The sequence below is a fragment of the Mytilus edulis genome, chromosome 1 (genome assembly GCF_963676685.1).
Source record: "Mytilus edulis chromosome 1, xbMytEdul2.2, whole genome shotgun sequence".
Taxonomy (NCBI): Eukaryota; Metazoa; Mollusca; class Bivalvia; order Mytilida; family Mytilidae; genus Mytilus; species Mytilus edulis.
In genome coordinates this window covers 54692164-54710650 of record NC_092344.1, presented here as the reverse complement: position 1 = coordinate 54710650, position 18487 = coordinate 54692164, and the positions used below count along the sequence as shown (strand labels likewise).

Sequence of the window (18487 nt, the reverse complement as noted above, 5' to 3'; positions counted from 1 at the left end):
AATGCCTAGATCCGATACCAGCAAACAATCTCGCCGATAAAACCATAAAAATAGCGACAACCATTGGAGTGATTCATAATAGACACATGTACATTATGACTAAGTTAACATAATTTTGAAATAACTCAACCTCCTTTATCCCAAGCACACAGAAAGGTTGACATTGTTTTGCAAAAAATAACAAAAAGAAAAAAATAGTGTTACTTCCGAGACAAATGCGGCTAACAAATAATTATTGTTACTACCGATATATACTTTTGCCGATAGTGTATTTACAGAGGGACCCAATTTTATACGTAATTACATAATTAAATATTAACTTCTTATCGATTACAATCCATATTTAAGAATAGATAGTTATTTCATAGACCCCCCCCCCCCCCCCCCCCCCCCGATAACAAAGTCGAACGTTAAATTGCGAAGTCAATATCTTTGGAAGTTTAATCATGTTAATCCGATGTAAATAGATTAACATCAAAATTTTTTAAATTCGTTTAACAGATTGCTGCAAAACATTTTTTGATATATTTTGCGGGTAACAATAACTGCAGGTTGCAACAGAAAAGAATATTATTGTTACCTGCAATTTCCGTATGAAATTTGTTCCCTCTCTGTAAATACATCTTGGCAAAAGTATATATCGGTAGTAACAATAATTATTTGTTAACCGTATCCAGTGCCCAGTTTGGAAATATAAGTCAACCAGAATATCCCAAATATAGTTAGTTGACCTATTGCTTATAGTCAAGTTAAGAAAAACAGACCAAAACACTTACCTAACATTTAGCAATGAACCGTGAAAATGAGGTCAAGGTCAGATGACACATGCCAGTTAAACATGTACCGTGACATTACAGTCCTTCCATACACCAAATATACATGTAGGAGACCTATTGCTTATAAATGTAGTGTCTGAGTTATGGACTTGACCACAAAAACATAACCATGTTCACTGATCCAATGAATGAGGTCGAGGTCAAGTGAAAACTGTCTGACGGGCACGAGGACCTTGCAAGGTACGCACATACCAAATATAGGGACTTTTTACCTCGAGGAGCAGCACCACGAAAAGATTTTCGGGGGAAATTAATCTCACTTCGTACCCCGAAAAACTAATCACATATGTGGAAATGTCTCAGCCTCGGGAAACGATCCATCCGACATACATATCTACGATATTGATTGAGCTACAGAAGAAAATGTTATCATTACCGCCTATGGGAAGTCAAGTACGCCTCTAGATCCGACCCGGAAATGAAATGAAAACAATTCAAACGAGAAAACTAGCAACACTACCCCTATACTCATAAGAACATGCATATATAAAATTCATTAAAACAATCTGTATTCTTTAGATAGACAAAAAGCAAAAAGTACAGATCTGAGAGTACCAATAGTTAGCTAGTTCAAAAACAATAACTTATAAATACAAAAAATCATGTATTTAAGACTAAAATATCAATACACATCCAATCTGGGACTAGTATACTAGTGTAATAGTCCCAAATGCAATTCATCTAATGGATTTTTTTTTCGGAATGATGTCATAAACAGTCAGAGAAAAACATGACCATGAACAATGCCAAACTCCATATACGAAATATTATATCACTAATACATCTGTAATATGAAATTCTCCAACTGTTACTGCATCTTCGCTAGAGAAGCCTTGCCTTGAAGGGTTACGATCCACTCTCCTGTAATCCTTGTAGCCATCTTGGATTGAACATTATAGCTGTACACTATCGGTCTAGTTCTTTGCCTTAATCATAGGCTTAAAATTTGAAGACAGAGTTTGCAATTTATGTGGAAGACTGCCGATTTGTAAAAAATAAAATAAAATAGGTGATTCATTGCATTATCCAAAGTGTTTAAACAAAACCAAATATTTATGTTTTATTGAGCATAAGTTTTTCAACTTTGCCATTTAAGGGGAATTTACTCTCATAGTAAAAATTGTATTTTGGAATGATAGTGAAATTTTAAATTTTAACTTGTAGCAAGAACACAAGTTCGGTCACACCATTTTTATTTTGATTTTCTTAAAGTGTATTATAAAACCTATCTGATTTTTTTCTTATTTCAAAATTCTATCTCGTAGATTTCTTTTTATTCACAATTTTTTTTTTCATGAACAATGAACAATCTATACAAAATTGGGCAATTTTTCACAACTTGTAGATTTAAAAAACAGCATGGTGACCCATACTTTTTATTATAGTTTTGAAAAAAGCATTAAAAAATCTTCATTTTGGCAAAGTAAAAAAATATTCCATCTGAGGAAAAATATACTAATGAACCACCTTCAATACCAGAAGTTAAGAAACTATATTATACAAAATTTAGAATGGAAATGGGGAATCTGTCAGAGTAAACAACCCGACCAAAGAGCAAACAGCCACCATTTGGTCTTCAACACAGCAGGGAAAATCCACCACCCAAAAGCGGGCTTAAGCTGGGCCTTAAACAAAACTGTGTACAAGTTAAGAGAAAATGGACCCCATACTAAACTAAAAAACATGTAATTGAACTAAAAATTAAAATCAAACAGACTCACAAAGGTAAGAGGCTCCCAACTTTGGACAGGCACTAAAATGCAGCGGGGTGAAACATGTTTTGTGAGATCCCCCTTAACCTCTAGCCAATGTAGAATAAACAAACACATAGCATTAGACACAGTAAAACTCAGTCTACAAGAAGTCCAAGTCTGATGTCAGAAAAGGTTACAGAAGAAACTAAGCAAAATGACAATGATACATAAATTAACAAATGATAACTAGCAGTTACTGACATGCCAGCTCCAGACCTCAATATGGAACGCTGTAACTGCCTTATGTTAAAAACTTTCATTATACGATGGTACTTTGACCAATGAAGAACTGAGATCAAATGAACCACATGTTGATTAAATAAAAATAATCAACAGGTCAGGAAAGGGATAAATCCAGTAAGAATAAGAGAAATCAATTTAGTATTATGCATTACACAGATGCCTTTATAATAAGATGACACAAAAGGAAGACAAGTAGTCAGTTAGACCACCTTTATTTTTCAATCCAAAAAAAGTTTCTGTGTTGTTATTTAAAAATTCTGTTATCATTTTCAGGTTGGAGTTGCACATGACACACAGTAGGTACATCATATTACCTACCTTTAATGATAAAAATGACTTGAGTTTAACCAATGGAGAAAAAATTCAAACAAATCTGTGCAACATAGGAAGTACACTTTTTCAATATAAAGCAAATTTTAAATAATGTTGATTAAAAACTGTCCAAGTTAAGTATGACACAAACTAGCTATCTTCCTCAGTATTCAATGACAAACTAATAAGTCCAACCAAACATACATACACATGTGTATATACATCTCTGGTTCCATCTCTGGTTCCATCTCTGGTTGCTTACATTGGAAACCTCAGAAAAAAAGTTGAACATGAGTTACAGAACTTCAATATGACTGCAATCACTTAGCTAAGCTTAAATAATGATGAAAGAAATACATGTAGTTGCTACTTCTGTAGCATGACACAAACTAGGTACAATCTTTGTGAGTTGGGTAGTTATTTGTTCTGCTCTAGACTTGCAGAGCAGTTAACAACTGGTTAAATTAGATATAATATTAAATAGTATTATTGTGTATTGTGTTTAGTGCACAGCATTATTAGAAATTTATTTTTATGCCCCACCTACGATAGTAGAGGAGCATTATGTTTTCTGGTCTGTGCGTCCGTTCGTTCGTTCGTTCGTTCGTCCGTCTGTCCCGCTTCAGGTTAAAGTTTTTGGTCGAGGTAGTTTTTGATGAAGTTGAAGTCCAATCAACTTCAAACTTGGTACACTTGTTCCCTATGATATGATCTTTCTAATTTTAATGCCAAATTAGAGATTTTACCCCAATTTCACGGTCCACTGAACATAGAAAATGATAGTGCGAGTGGGGCATTCGTGTACTGAGGACACATTCTTGTTATTATGCCCCACCTACGATAGTAGAGGGGCATTATGTTTTCTGGTCTGTGCGTCCGTTCGTTCGTCCGTCCGTTCGTTCGTTCGTCCGTCTGTCCCGCTTCAGGTTAAAGTTTTTGGTCGAGGTAGTTTTTGATGAAGTTGAAGTCCAATCAACTTCAAACTTGGTACACTTGTTCCCTATGATATGATCTTTCTAATTTTAATGCCAAATTAGAGATTTTACCCCAATTTCACGGTCCACTGAACATAGAAAATGATAGTGCGAGTGGGGCATTCGTGTACTGAGGACACGTTCTTGTTATTCATCAAGAAATGCACTTAATAAGTTGTGTCTAGACTTCATTTTTTTTACAAGTTGTGTATTGTACACCACAAGTGTTGACCAAGGTCTGACCAGTGTAATCATTCACCACAGTAAAACATCAAAGAGACAAAGTCCATATATATGTACTCTAAATATAATACAAAACAATAAACTATTCAGACTTTATTGACAAATATACACATTACAAACATATAAAATGCTGGAAGGATCAACATATAACAATCATTCAAAGTGGACAGAAGGATTTGATCAGCATATTATTAATTATAAATATAATATATAATATATAATATATATTTATATAAATCTCAAGACAATTGCATTTTGATAAATATCATAGGCATACATACTGGATAAGAGAATATTGGAATTTCAAAGCATAACAAACCTATTGCAATTAAAACAATTTAATTCGACTTTCTGATGAAAAAGGATTTTTTGGCAAATCATTAATTTTTAATACCATAATGCTGTATCATTGGCAAACTATCGGTATACTATGAGCAATTATCAAATTGTGTATTAACAAAATGATTTGGCCAGATTCCTCGATAAAGGTAGATGTTAGCACCTTATGAATCAAACAGTATAAAAAGAAATTAAACTAATAAATAATAGCAAAAAGTACCAACAAATAATTAAACCCCTAGCTGTTGAAGTTCTCTTTTTGAATACTGTGAAAGGACTTTTATTCATTGGTATCAATTTTTGTGGTTTGATAAGAAATTATATGTTTGCAGGTTCTTAAAATCATTTTAGTTTTCTGATGAAAAAAATCAAGTTAAGAATTTGAAGCCATCAGAAACAAAGATTTTGAAAATAATCATTTGTTGTTATACATATATAATTATTTGTAGAAAATTGTAAAATAAGATGTTCATTTGTCACAACTTACAGACTTACTTGTTTATCTTCCATTAAATTCATCAAATCTTTTAATAAAATAATTGCTTTCGGAAATAAGCGGCTGTTGTCTGCTCTATGGTCGGGTTGTTGTAACTTTGACACATTCCCCATTTCCTTTCTCAATTTTATGATTTATCTAGCCTTAAAAATTGTCTCAATTGAAGGAAATTGCAAAGTCAACATTTAAATTATTGCACACATGTTATCAGAAGTGATAACAACGGTGTTAATTTGGACAAACATGTCACTCAAAGAAAAAAATTACATAGAACTCTGCTACAAACTAACTTGGAATTGTAGAAATTATTCTTATGAAGTAAATAGTAAGTACAATATTATATATTTTTTTCCATATGAGAATAATGAAGGAATGAAATCAACACTTCATCATCGCATATCATGACGGGCAGTCTGACTTTTATCGATAAAAAAAATAATACTTTTCATGCACCTGAATGTTTTTTACAAGATTAAATGTGAATTTCTTGTCTGAAGTTGTATATATATTTCAAAGTGCATTTGCTAATATTCTAAGTATTCTATAGATTAAATGCCTGTATTCATGTGGTCAAAATACATGCGAACAAGTGGATTTTTTAATATGCCTTTATTTAGACGGAAGTTATTATATTTCCTTGGATACTTAAATTCAAGGATAAAGCCATCCCCGAATACCATAAAAATTGGTACCTCATGAATAAAAGTAATTTCACATTAGAAAATTTAATACAGTGAAACCTGTCTAAAACAAGAACATTTTAACATAGGACACTGCTTGCACTATGACATTTCCAAGTTCAGGGAACCATGAAATTCCATATTTTGCATATATATTGTACAGTTCACTTAATGATGAACGACATACCTGGCCAGGAGAAGTCCGTCATTAAACCTTCACATAGAAGTACATTTGTAATGAACATATCACATTGTTTAAAGTTTGGTGAACTATGAAATCTGGGTCAAAACCATAATTTGGCATAGATATTGAAGTGACCAAAAGCTATCCTAAACCAAAACTTTAACCTGCTATAGACAGTTGGATGGAAGGTCAGGTACTTACGGACCAGAAACATAATGGCCAACTATTGCCATAAACAGGGCATCAAAACTGAGGATTTCATTTTGTTACTACCTTAATTATGTTAACATACTAGGTCAAATAACTTAAGTCTCCATTGCATGTCCTCTTGCTGGGGTTCCCTTTAAACAGGTTTCATTGTTTTATTGAAATTTTGTTTAACAAATACATTACATATTTAAATTTATAGCTTTATGAGACTTTTGAATTAAATACAATAAACATTTTTTTTATTCGGTTATATCTAATGAATTAACATAATGTTTTTGCTTATGTTGTTATTTTTATATAAAGATTTTTAATGGATAATAAAATATTACATGTATATGTATCATAATTAGTCAACAAGACTTCTAAATTTATATCCTTGTTATTGTTCTTTATTGTCAAAATGGTTTGAACAAATATATTTGCATGTATAAATACGTATTATAAAAATAGTGATTACAGCACCATGATATATATATAATAACTCCTAATATAAAATAACTTTTCTATGCACAATAAATATTACAAATATTATTTAACATTGTAGTACAAATAACAGCAAAAAGGTGGGAAACAACAGTAATATATCTTAAGATTGAAAAATGAACTTCAACTGACTTTTTATAGTATTTGAAGGTAAATCTTTACTTAAAAAAAAAACCCCATGAAAATACAAAAAAAAAAAGAAAAAAAGTTACATAACATTGGATAATAACTACCATAAGAAACTGAACTACAAAAACCCACAAAACTTGCATTCCAAAATTGTTAATCTGGTTGAACTTCAATGTGATTTCAATGCAAATTCATCATTATTCCCCCCCAAAAAAAGGCTAATTTGAATTCCCTTCAAAAATCAAAACCAAAATCTTTTTTTCCAGAATAGACGTCATATAAAATATGATATTACTACAAATAACTCAGAGTATGATAAGGTACTTTGTTCAAGAAAACAAATAGTGAAAAGCTGAGAAATGCTAACAAATGGTCCCAACATAAAAAACACATAATGCAACTAATCCTCATTTATTAACAAGAAATTATTCAGCTTTAAAATCCTCACATGGGTCACCTTCCTTAAATAAGTTAAATACATGAGAGGTTTAGAGACTATTATGCCCTTTGTGACAAAGGTACCGGTGTTGAGGTCATAAACATACATATGTTTATTTTCATAAACCTGTGGGATGTCAATGATTTCTATTATACAGCAGGAAATAGTAAGCTTGATGAAAACTTTTCAAATAGCTAAAGATAACAATTATACTGTATTATACTGTATTACTTTGGTTTCTTCATCAAATTGATGATATGTTGGTTTATTGTTTACATTATATGTACATCTTTTCTGATCAACACCTTGTGTGTATGAATTCTTCCGTCTTCACATTTTGAAATAGTAATGAAATGTTGACTAACAGACAGAACACTCCCTTTGATAAAAAAAAAATACAGGGAAGCTAAGTTATAATTATAGGTTTCATAACGTTATGGCTCGTTTATTATTATTGAAATTAAATAACGAGAGTTGATATCAAGCGATATCTAATTCTCACAAGTTGTTAAACCTATTTCTCTTATGGCAAAAAGTTGTATGTGCGTGGCCTATTTGTTGCGAGTTGTGTTGCTACGGACGTTTTTCTTTGCAACGCGTACTGATCTGAATACTGTTCCATTGACTCCCAGATATATTTTTTTTTTTATATTTTTATAGGTTTCATAACGAGTGCACGGGTTCCTTTCTTTATTTCTTCGTCCATGATAAGATTTATATCAGATATAAATGTAGACGATAAAGCAGACGAAAATCGCAAAAACCGGAAGTAAACAATCAGTTGTCAAGAAAAAAAGTAGTCCCGGCATGACCTTTTCCAGTGAATAATGACCTGATCAACGGCCAATGAAAATATTGAAAATTTACGATATCACTTTTTCATATCACTCTCCGTACGGTGTGATACGAAAAATATCTATTCATGTGGGAGTTAGATAACAGGCCCCAACCATAAGAGAATGCTTCTTCTATTGTACTTTAAAAATTAGTGTTTCTCATCATCATTAAACAAAAACAGCAAATGAAAAACCAAACATAATTAACAAATCACAGACAATTAAAATATCTTAAATAACCTTGCAATTTTTAAAATATGTTCTATGTTGAAAAATTTTCATTAATATGCATGCAATTAACCTTTTATTGTACAGCAAAGCTTGAAAAAAACTGTTTACTGGTATACATATTTGATACTGATACAATCACTAATCAAAGATTTATAGCACTAGTGTAGTATGATTTATTATTGCACGCTTATTTATTGGTAACATAAAATGTGTTGTTGCTATACAATACTCCTGTTAAACATAAGCTGTACATTAGAAAAAAAGGATTTATTCACAATTCATTAATATGCAATGAAAAGCAAAAACCCAAGTATCATGAATAAATTATTTGTTCTTCCAAAGTTTTTTGTTATTATTACATTAAATTATTCAACTTATAAAAAAAACATGAGAAATATTTGTTCATATTCTTGATTCCTTTTTGAAGTATGAAAACCATTAATCTAAAGTTTAAATAAAATAAAGACAGTTTATCCAAACATAGACATTATATATCTATATTTATGCAAATGTTTTCTGAACGAAAAATATAAGTTCATTTAAATTACTTTTTGTAATGACAATATTTAACTTTACAATTATATATGACATAAACATGATATTGCTGAGAAATAAATCTAAAACAGACAAGCATATATTTGTTATTTCAATGTTCAGACCTCTATTGCTGCATAATGATATTTTTTGCCATTTACTGATTGAACATCACATAGTCATGACATTTGGAACTGTTGCTGAATGAAGGAAACCTTTTCTTTGTTTCTGCTTTCTTTGTTCTGTCATCTGAAACCCATACATATATATATATATATATATCAATTTGACTGTTACAAAAAGATAAAACAAGCATTCTGTGAGGATTGCTTGGCAATACATAGTCCCCAACTGGGTAAAAAATCATAGTATAGGAACAAAATTCTAACTTGATGTTTAACTTGTCATGGTGTAAGTTATATAACAAATATCAAGTCAATATCTTCAAGCATGACAAGTAAATGTGTTAAAAACTGATTATTTAAGGTTAAGGAATAGTAAATCGGCTTTAATACAAATTTAGCATACAACCTTGGCTTGTTGAACTACAAATAACTAGAGGCTCTAAAGAGCCTGTGTCGCTCACCTTGGTCTATGTGAATATTAAACAATGGACACAAATGGATTCATGACAAAATTGTGTTTTGGTGATGGTGATGTGTTTGTAGATCTTACTTTACTAAACATTGTTGCTGCTTACAATTATTTCTGTCTATAACAGTACTTTCTGTGGAAAATGTTATTGAAAATCTTCAAATTTTAAGAAAATTGTTAAAAATTGACTATGAAGGGCAATAACTCCTTAGGGGGTCAATTGATTATTTTGGTCATACTGACTTATTTTTAGTTCTTACTTTGCTGTACATTATTGCTGTTTACAGTTTATCTCTATCTATAATAATATTCAAGATAATAACAAAAAAACAGCAAAATTTCCTCAAAATTACCAATTCAGGGGCAGCAACCTAACAACCGATTATCTGATTCATCTGAAAATTCCAGGGCAGATAGATCGTGACCTGATCAACAATTTTACTTCCTGTCTGATTTGCTCTTAATGCTTTGGTTTTTGAGTTATAAGCCAAAAACTGCATTTTACCTCATGTTCTATTTTTAGCCATGGCGGCCATCTTGGTTTGTTGGTCGAGTTACCGGACACATTTTTTTAACTAGATACCCCAATGATGATTATGGCTAAGTTTGGTTAAATTTGGCCCTGTAGTTTCAGAGGAGAAGATTTTTCTAAAAGATTACTAAGATTTACGAAAAATGGTCAAACATTGACTATAAAGGGCAATAACTCCTAAAGTGGTCAACTGACCATTTTGGTCATGTTGACTTATTTGTACATCTTACTTTGCTGAACATTATTGCTGTTTAAAGTGTATCTCTATCTATAATAATATTCAAGATAATAACCAAAAACAGCAAAATTTCCTTAAAATTACAATTTCAGGGGCAGCAACCCAACAATGGAATGTCCGATTCATCTGAAAATTTCAGGGCAGATAGATCTTGACCTGATGAACAATATTACCCCATGTCAGATTTGCTCTAAATGCTTTGGTTTTTGAGTTATAAGCCAAAAACTGCATTTTACCCCTATGTTCTATTTTTAGCCATGGCGGCCATCTTGGTTGGTTGGCCGGGTCACTGGACACATTTTTTAAACTAAATACCCCAATGATGATTATGGCCAAGTTTGGTTAAATTTGGCCCAGTAGTTTCAGAGGAGAAGATTTTTGTAAAAGTTAACGACGCCGGACGACGACAGACGACGGACGACGGACGCCAAGTGATGAGAAAAGCTCACTTGGCCCTTCGGGCCAGGTGAGCTAAAAATCGAAAAAATAATACATTTTTCTGTTTTATTACATAAATTTTTAACAGATTAGTTTCTATCCATATAAGTGGACATCTGTCTAGAAATCACATAAATTGGTGAAAACTTTTTTAAAATATGTTTGAAAATCTGAAAATATTTAATTTCTACTCCATAGATTTTTCTTAAAAACTATATGCTGTTGACACATCAATTTCTGTTTTAATGATATAAAATAATCATATGGTCACTGACTTCGGTTTTTACTGTGACTTGTCATGATAAAACTAGATGGACAGACAGACAGAGTGCAAACCTAAAGTCCCCTTGGACTTCGTCTGTAGGGGACTAATGATATTTATAAATAAGAGCAATGTATAAACAGTTGTATCTTATTATATAATTATGATGTGGATGGTTACTTATACATCCCAATGTTGTGTTATGGTCAATTTTGAGTTTTGCCTTCCATTTTTGCGTATGTACTTCATCTTTATACGATTTTATGTTTCTTTGTTGAAACACCTTTTTCATTTTATAGTGATTAAGATTATATTACAATATTGACAACTGTACCCCAATTTTTGACATTTTTACCTATTATATCTGTTTGTTTTGCTCACAGTTGTCAATATATTTTTTTTATAAATTTTTTTGGCTACAGTCATACACAGTTGTTAGATGTATTTGACATTTTATAAAGAACTTTCAGTTGGAGTTTGTTATTTTTGATATTTTACATTTTGCCAAACAGTCAAGAGAAAGTTCAAAATCAACAATTATATAAACATGACAGAAATATATATTGGATCACATAATATTAAGGGTTCTGCTACTCTTATGAAATCTTACTGATCATGACTAAACTAGAGGCTCTAAAGAGCCTGTGTCGCTCACCTTGGTCTATGTGAATATTAAAGGAAGCAGATGGATTCATGACAAAATTGTGTTTTGGTGATGGTGATGTGTTTGTACATCTTACTTTACTGAACATTCTTGCTGCTTAAAATTATCTCTATCTATAATGAACTTGGCCCATTAGTTTCAGTGGAAAATGTTAGTAAAAATTTACAAATTTTATGAAAATTGTTAAAAATTGACTATAAAGAACAATAACTCCTAAGGGGGTCAATTGACCATTTCGGTCATGTTGACTTATTTGTAAATCTTACTTTGCTGAACATTATTGTTGTTAACAGTTTATCTCTATCAATAATAATATTCAAGATAATGACCAAAAACAGCAAAATTTCCTTAAAATTACTAATTCAGGGTCAGCAACCCAACAACGGGTTGTCCGATTCATCTGAAAATTTCAGGGCAAATAGATCTTGAACTGATAAACAATTTTACCCTGTGTCAGATTTGCTCTAAATGCTTTGGGTTTTGAGTTATAAGCCAAAAACTGCATTTTACCCCATGTTCTATTTTTAGCCATGGCGGCCATCTTGGTTTGATGGCCGGGTCACCGGACACATTTTTTAAACTACTAACCCAAAAGATGATTGTGGCCAAGTTTGGATTAATTTGGCCCTGTAGTTTCAGAGGAAAAGATTTTTGTAAAATATAATTAAGATTTACGAAAAATGGTTAAAAATTGACTATAAAGGGCAATAACTCCTAAAGGGGTCAACTGACCATTTCAGTCATGTTGACTTATTTGTAAATCTTACTTTGGTGAACATTATTGCTGTTTATAGTTCATCTCTATCTATAATAGTATTCAAGATAATAACCAAAAACAGCAAAATTTCCTTAAAATTACTAATTCAGGGGCAGCAACCCAACAACGAGTTATCCGATTCATCTGAAAATTTCAGGGCAGATAGATCTTCACCTGTTTAACAATTCTACCCCCATGTCAGATTTGCTCTAAATGCTTTGGTTTTTGAGCTATAAGCCAAAAACTGCATTTTACCCCTATGTTCTATTTTTAGCCATGGCGGCCATCTTGGATGGTTGGCCGGGTCACTGGACACATTTTTTAAACTAGATACCCCAATGATGATTGTGGCCAAGTTTGGTTTAATTTGGCCCAGTAGTTTCAGAGGAGAAGATTTTTGTAAAAGTTAAAGACGACGCCGGACGACGCCGGACGCCAAGTGATGAGAAAAGGCCAGGTGAGCTAAAAAGACTCTAGGTGTAATACCACCAAATCATGGTACGTCACATCCGGTTGCATACGAAAGTAGTCCTAAAAAAATATTCCCTTGAATTTGACAGTTGTAGAAAATTAACCCTGCATTTCAATGCACTTAAATTTTTCTGAGTCGTAAATATGTATGTTGGGTGTCTGAAAGCATCATTCTTTTTTTATTTGATGGTCTTATAAAATATTTTGGAACGTTAAGGTTACATAGTTACCAAAGCAGGTAACCAGTAAATAACAGTGTAAAAATTGGGTTGTCTACCCTCGGCGGTGGTTACTTTCTTATATGCAATGAAATGTAGTGTGAAATTTTCACTGTATCACTGGAAAGGATTGAACTTTACACATGCAAAGTATTTCTTTGGTTGAAATAAAGGTAAATACTGTACGATTTTTTTAAAAGTGCCAATTTAACAAAGACTAATAGGGAAAAATCAATGGTGGTATTACACCTAGTTAGGGAAACTAAATGTGCACTCGTGACCTTATTGTACTTTCACTTTTAAAAGTTATTAATAAACCAGTTCATACATTGTAAACATGGACTATTCGGAATGGATTTAGACACAGAAAGTACGTTTGAGGTAAAATTGCATTGAAATGGGGGTTTACGGGTGTTTTCTTAGTCAAATGGGTGGACAGACGAAGCTGTATTTAGATTACTGTGTTAAATTTTAAATTACCCTTACAGTTTTTGTTTTGTTTATACAACATGTGAATTTTTTATTTCAGTGTTAACCATGTTCTGAAGAGCATTCTGTTGAAAAATCTTATATGTGAATTGGTCTGCAGATGACACTTCAGCATTAAAGTATGTATCAATTATCATCATGTTTTTTTTTTTGTTTTGGCCGCAAAAGTTTACAATTTGCCATTGTGTCGTCTACATTTTGCACAGACAATAACTCATCTAAACACTTATTTGTCCTGAATTTATACACATCAGAATCCAGTCTCACATACTTAAACTTTATAATTCTTACCAATTATTTTTTGTACCAGCATTCCAAGGGACATAACCCTTTTTAAAAATATTTTGAGGTATTTTTTTATTACTCTTTCTCCCCATTTTCTAATGTAAAATACAAGAAAGTGGACTTTTTGTGTAAATCTATTAGAAATATACTGTTATGAGTAAATAAAAAGACTTTGATACCAGTAGCAATAAATGATTGACTAAAAGGGAACCGTTATTTCTCACACTGGGGGAACAGACCAAAAACTCAAGTTACACATAAGGGCTTATAGAAACTTCCGTGTAGACTGTTAACATTTATAGAGACAGTTCTTTCAGCTAAAACACTTTAATTATTGATTTAACATTACATTTATTTCATTTTTGTGGGAAAATAATCACATTTGTTTTATTTTTTAGACAAAAGATATCAAGTTTTGATGAAAAAGGAAGGAAGGAGGAAAAATGGACCAAAACAGACCTTCAAATGAACTCTAAAAGGTGCAATAAAATTGTTTATCATCTTAAAGTTGTCTTTTGTATTCTATTTAATTGTTTGAATGCATATATCATGAGTTTATGATCAGATATTAGTCAACACTGCATTTTATAATGTTACACTGAAATTAGGATTTTTCAAAGAAATTGGACTGAAATTGCCGTAGGATATGGCCTTACATTATAGTGATTTTCTCTGAAACTATAGTTCTGACTGAGACAAAACTTGACAGTTATGCTTGAAATAACTTGCAATTGGAGGGGAAAAAATTGCATTAAGTTTATTTGACATTTAGGTGTTCTTTAGGTGTAATACCACCAAATCATGGTACGTCACATCCGGTTGCATACGAAAGTAGTCCTAAAAAAATATTCCCTTGAATTTGACAGTTGTAGAAAATTAACCCTGCATTTCAATGCACTTAAATTTTTCTGAGTCGTAAATATGTATGTTGGGTGTCTGAAAGCATCATTCTTTTTTTATTTGATGGTCTTATAAAATATTTTGGAACGTTAAGGTTACATAGTTACCAAAGCAGGTAACCAGTAAATAACAGTGTAAAAATTGGGTTGTCTACCCTCGGCGGTGGTTACTTTCTTATATGCAATGAAATGTAGTGTGAAATTTTCACTGTATCATTGGAAAGGATTGAACTTTACACATGCAAAGTATTTCTTTGGTTGAAATAAAGGTAAATACTGTACGATTTTTTTAAAAGTGCCAATTTAACAAAGACTAATAGGGAAAAATCAATGGTGGTATTACACCTCTAAAATAAAATCAATTTAAAGTTTCCAATTACAATGTAACTAGTTTACCTGTTCCCTAAGTTCTGTAAGCTGCTTTGTGAGATTTTTAACAAGTCTGTTGGTACTATCCAATGTGGCATGGAGATTACGGATTTCATTCTGCTCTCCTTCACTATCTTCAGCCACCAAGGACATGGCTCTCATTCTTGGAAACCAATCTAAATTCTTATCCTGAAATTCAATTGCATGTAGACAGAATAGAATTATAAACATTTGAATTTTGTAAGATTATTAGAACAAACTTCATAGATATTTTCAATTGTATCAAAAAACCCAAAAAGTGTTCATAATTTACCTGATTCTTATAACAGTTCTACTTTTTTTAGTAACTAATTTTTAGACAAAGCCCTCATAAATAGTCCTGAATATGATTAACTGTCATTTGTTCCATGTTTTACTAGTGTATCAATTCTTGATTCTTGGATTGTAAATATACTTATCATAAAGTGGGTGATAGAAATAAAAGACGTCTTGACTATTTGATAGATGTATTAGAAAAGCATAGTAACACGTCAAGGTGACGTGACGTTACATAAAGCGCGGTACATAGTGAACGTCCAGTGTGCGGTATTTACGATATACTGGGGGCCGCACAAAAGTGAAATTACCAAAAAAACATTGAATTTAAAACTATTAATAAAATAAAATATCTGAAAACTTTAAGCATTTCTCAAATGAGTTAATGTCCATGAAAAACTAAATTGAATCTCCCTATTAACACATTTAAAGTCTTTTTATAATTCACTTAGTCCATTTCTTTATCTTCTCCATGGCAACTATTTTAGCTTTGCGACATGTTTTAATTGCACAGTCTGTATTGTCATCATCGCTATTTAAACTAACTTCAAGTGGGTACAGTTTTGTGATCGGACGCGATGTTAGTCCATTTTTGGTCCGTATGACGGCAGATCTTGCTAGTCCGTCTCCTCCTACGATGAGTTTTTCGACAACGGCTAGTGTCCATTTGATCCTCGGCGAATCTTCATAGATTTGTACCACGTCTCCAATGGTGATCAGCTGTTTATTGTTTCCTGTATTGCGATGATATTCTCGTAGAGCTGTTAAATATTCGTGTTTCCATTTATACCAAAAACTTTGAATAATCTGTGATTTCATTTTAAACAGTTTATTCGTAGATTTATGTGTCATATCATTTAGTGAATGTTCCAATTCCTGATTCGTAGGGTAAGGTAGTGATGTAATTCTACGTCCGTAAAGTAAGTGGGACGGGGTGAGCGGTTCATCTAACGGGTCGGATGATACGTATGTTAAAGGTCTGTCGTTGAGTATAGCTTCAACTTCCGTAACAATGGTTCTTAATAGTTCAATCTGAATCAATGAACGCCCTAATACCTTTTTGATAGAGTCCTTCGTTAGTCCTATAAGCCTCTCCCAAAATCCACCATACCACGGGGCTCTTTTTGGTATAAACTTCCATGTAGTGCCGAAGTTGTTCAGTTTTTCTATAACAGCTGATGATCTTGTTAATTGCTTGGCGGCTGCGATGAATGTTGTTCCGTTGTCAGAAATCATAGTTTTTGGTAATGATTTTCTACTAGCAAATCTTCGAAACGCTAATATGAATGTTTCTTCAGATAAATTCATCACTACTTCTAAATGTACAGCACGAGTGTTTGCGCAAGTAAAGAGACAAATGTATACTTTACTGGTAAGTCCGTCTGTGGTTTTAACATTCAAGGCGCCAGTAAAATCTACCCCGATTACTGTAAACGGGGGTGCCTCTGTTAGTCGGTCTTTAGGTAAAGGAGGTGGATCTGGAGCCGAATACGGTCGACCAGCAACTTTCTTGCAGATCACGCATTTATGTATAATGCTCTTGATAACTTGTCGTATCGATGGTATCCAATAGGTTTGGCGTAGTAATGTTACGGTACTCGATAAAACTGAATGAAAATGAGTTACATGTGCGTCCATTATGATAAGTTGTGTCAATTTGTCCTTTGCGGGTAGCAATATCGGGAATTTTGTATTTTCTTCAAGAGGTGCATTATGAATGCGTCCGTCACAGCGAATTAATTTGTCTTGAGCTATGTATAATTTAAGTTGTTTGACAAGGTTGTGTTTTTTCCCCTCTCCTGTTTGCAAATCTTGAATGATTTCTGAATAATGCTTTTTCTGTATGTATTGTATCCACGTTAAAGATGCGTTTTGTATTTCGATTGTGTTTAACATACCTGTGTGTATAGCTCGTTTTCTACAGTTGGTAATAAATCTTCTCACGTAAGCGGTAATTCGAAGAAGTTTCTTGAATGAGTTAAATCTATTCAAATCGATGACATTTCCGATCCCTTGTATCATGTGTATAGTAAATTTGTTCTGTGTAGCTTGTACGGTATCTACCGCGACTTCTTGGTGCGCAATAGTGGATAAGATTTGTGCTTCATCTCTGTTCCATTCTGGCCAATTATCTTCAAGTGTGAGCCAATCTGGGCCATGCATCCAAAGTCGGTTGTCTTTGAATTTATCAACGGTTATCCCTCTTGACAGTAAGTCAGCAGGATTTGACTCACTTGGACAGTATCGCCAAGTTAACTCTTCTGTTAGCTCTGTTATTTCCTTAACGCGGTTTGAAATGAACGGTTTTAAAGGTTTCTTTGAACTAAACCAGGTCAAAACTATCTGGCTATCACTCCATAAAACTGCACGGGTTATCTGCAAAGTGTTCCTTATGTGTGCTAAAAGTCTGCTTCCAATTACGGCAGCCATCAATTCTAATCTTGGTATTGTCAGTTGTTTCAGAGGTGCTACTCTGTTCTTTGCCATTATTAAGGAACTTTTTCCATTTGCGACAATGTACGCGCATGCGCCGTAGGCTTTCATACTAGAGTCCGTGAATACATGTATTACGTTGTCGTTGTTTGTGTCTGGACTTTCATCAAAGTAATGTCGGGGTACAACTGTCTTTGTGGCTTCCTGTATATCCTTTCTGATATTCACCCATTCTGTGATCGTCGGGTAGTAATTCGTCCCAGTTGAAGTTTTTCTCCCATATGTTCTGCATTAACATTTTCGGTTCTTGCTAATACTTGTAGTAGTTGACTGTTCGAGGCCCATGAGCGCAAATTAAATCCTCCATCTGCAAATAAACTACGAACGAGTTTAAAGTATTTCAACAGTTCTTCTTCTGATTCAAAGCTTGATACAATGTTATCTACATATAAATCTTTGGTAAGTTTATCCGTGAAATCAACTGGATGGTTATTCAAGTGCTTTGATAATACGGCGTTCAATATAAATGGCGAGCATGTAGCACCAAATAGTACGGACTTGAATCTGTATGTTGTTAAATCGCTGTTTGGGTCTGTTGGT

General features: G+C 32.8%; 1 protein-coding gene and 1 long non-coding RNA gene across 28 annotated transcripts in view; one reads left to right on the top strand and one right to left on the bottom strand.

Moving 5' to 3' along the window:
• Positions 1-6644: 6644 nt before the first annotated feature.
• LOC139514078 (inositol 1,4,5-trisphosphate-gated calcium channel ITPR1-like) overlaps positions 6645-18487 on the bottom strand; it is a 269729-nt gene continuing 257886 nt past the window's right edge. For 20 of the 27 annotated variants that reach the window (XM_071302865.1, XM_071302884.1, XM_071302870.1 and 17 more), the window contains 2 exons: positions 15167-15328; positions 8927-9172 (listed from right to left, as the gene is read on the bottom strand). In XM_071302865.1, the coding sequence (XP_071158966.1) occupies positions 9095-9172; positions 15167-15328 (240 nt within the window). In that variant the 3' untranslated portion in view covers positions 8927-9094. Of the gene's footprint in view, positions 9173-15166; positions 15329-18487 lie in introns of all 27 variants that reach the window. The other 7 variants (XM_071302866.1, XM_071302912.1, XM_071302962.1 and 4 more) reach the window with 1 other exon arrangement.
• LOC139484999 (uncharacterized) lies at positions 13300-14378 on the top strand. Its single transcript, XR_011655226.1, has 2 exons — positions 13300-13705; positions 14270-14378. It is a non-coding gene; the product is annotated as an uncharacterized lncRNA (long non-coding RNA).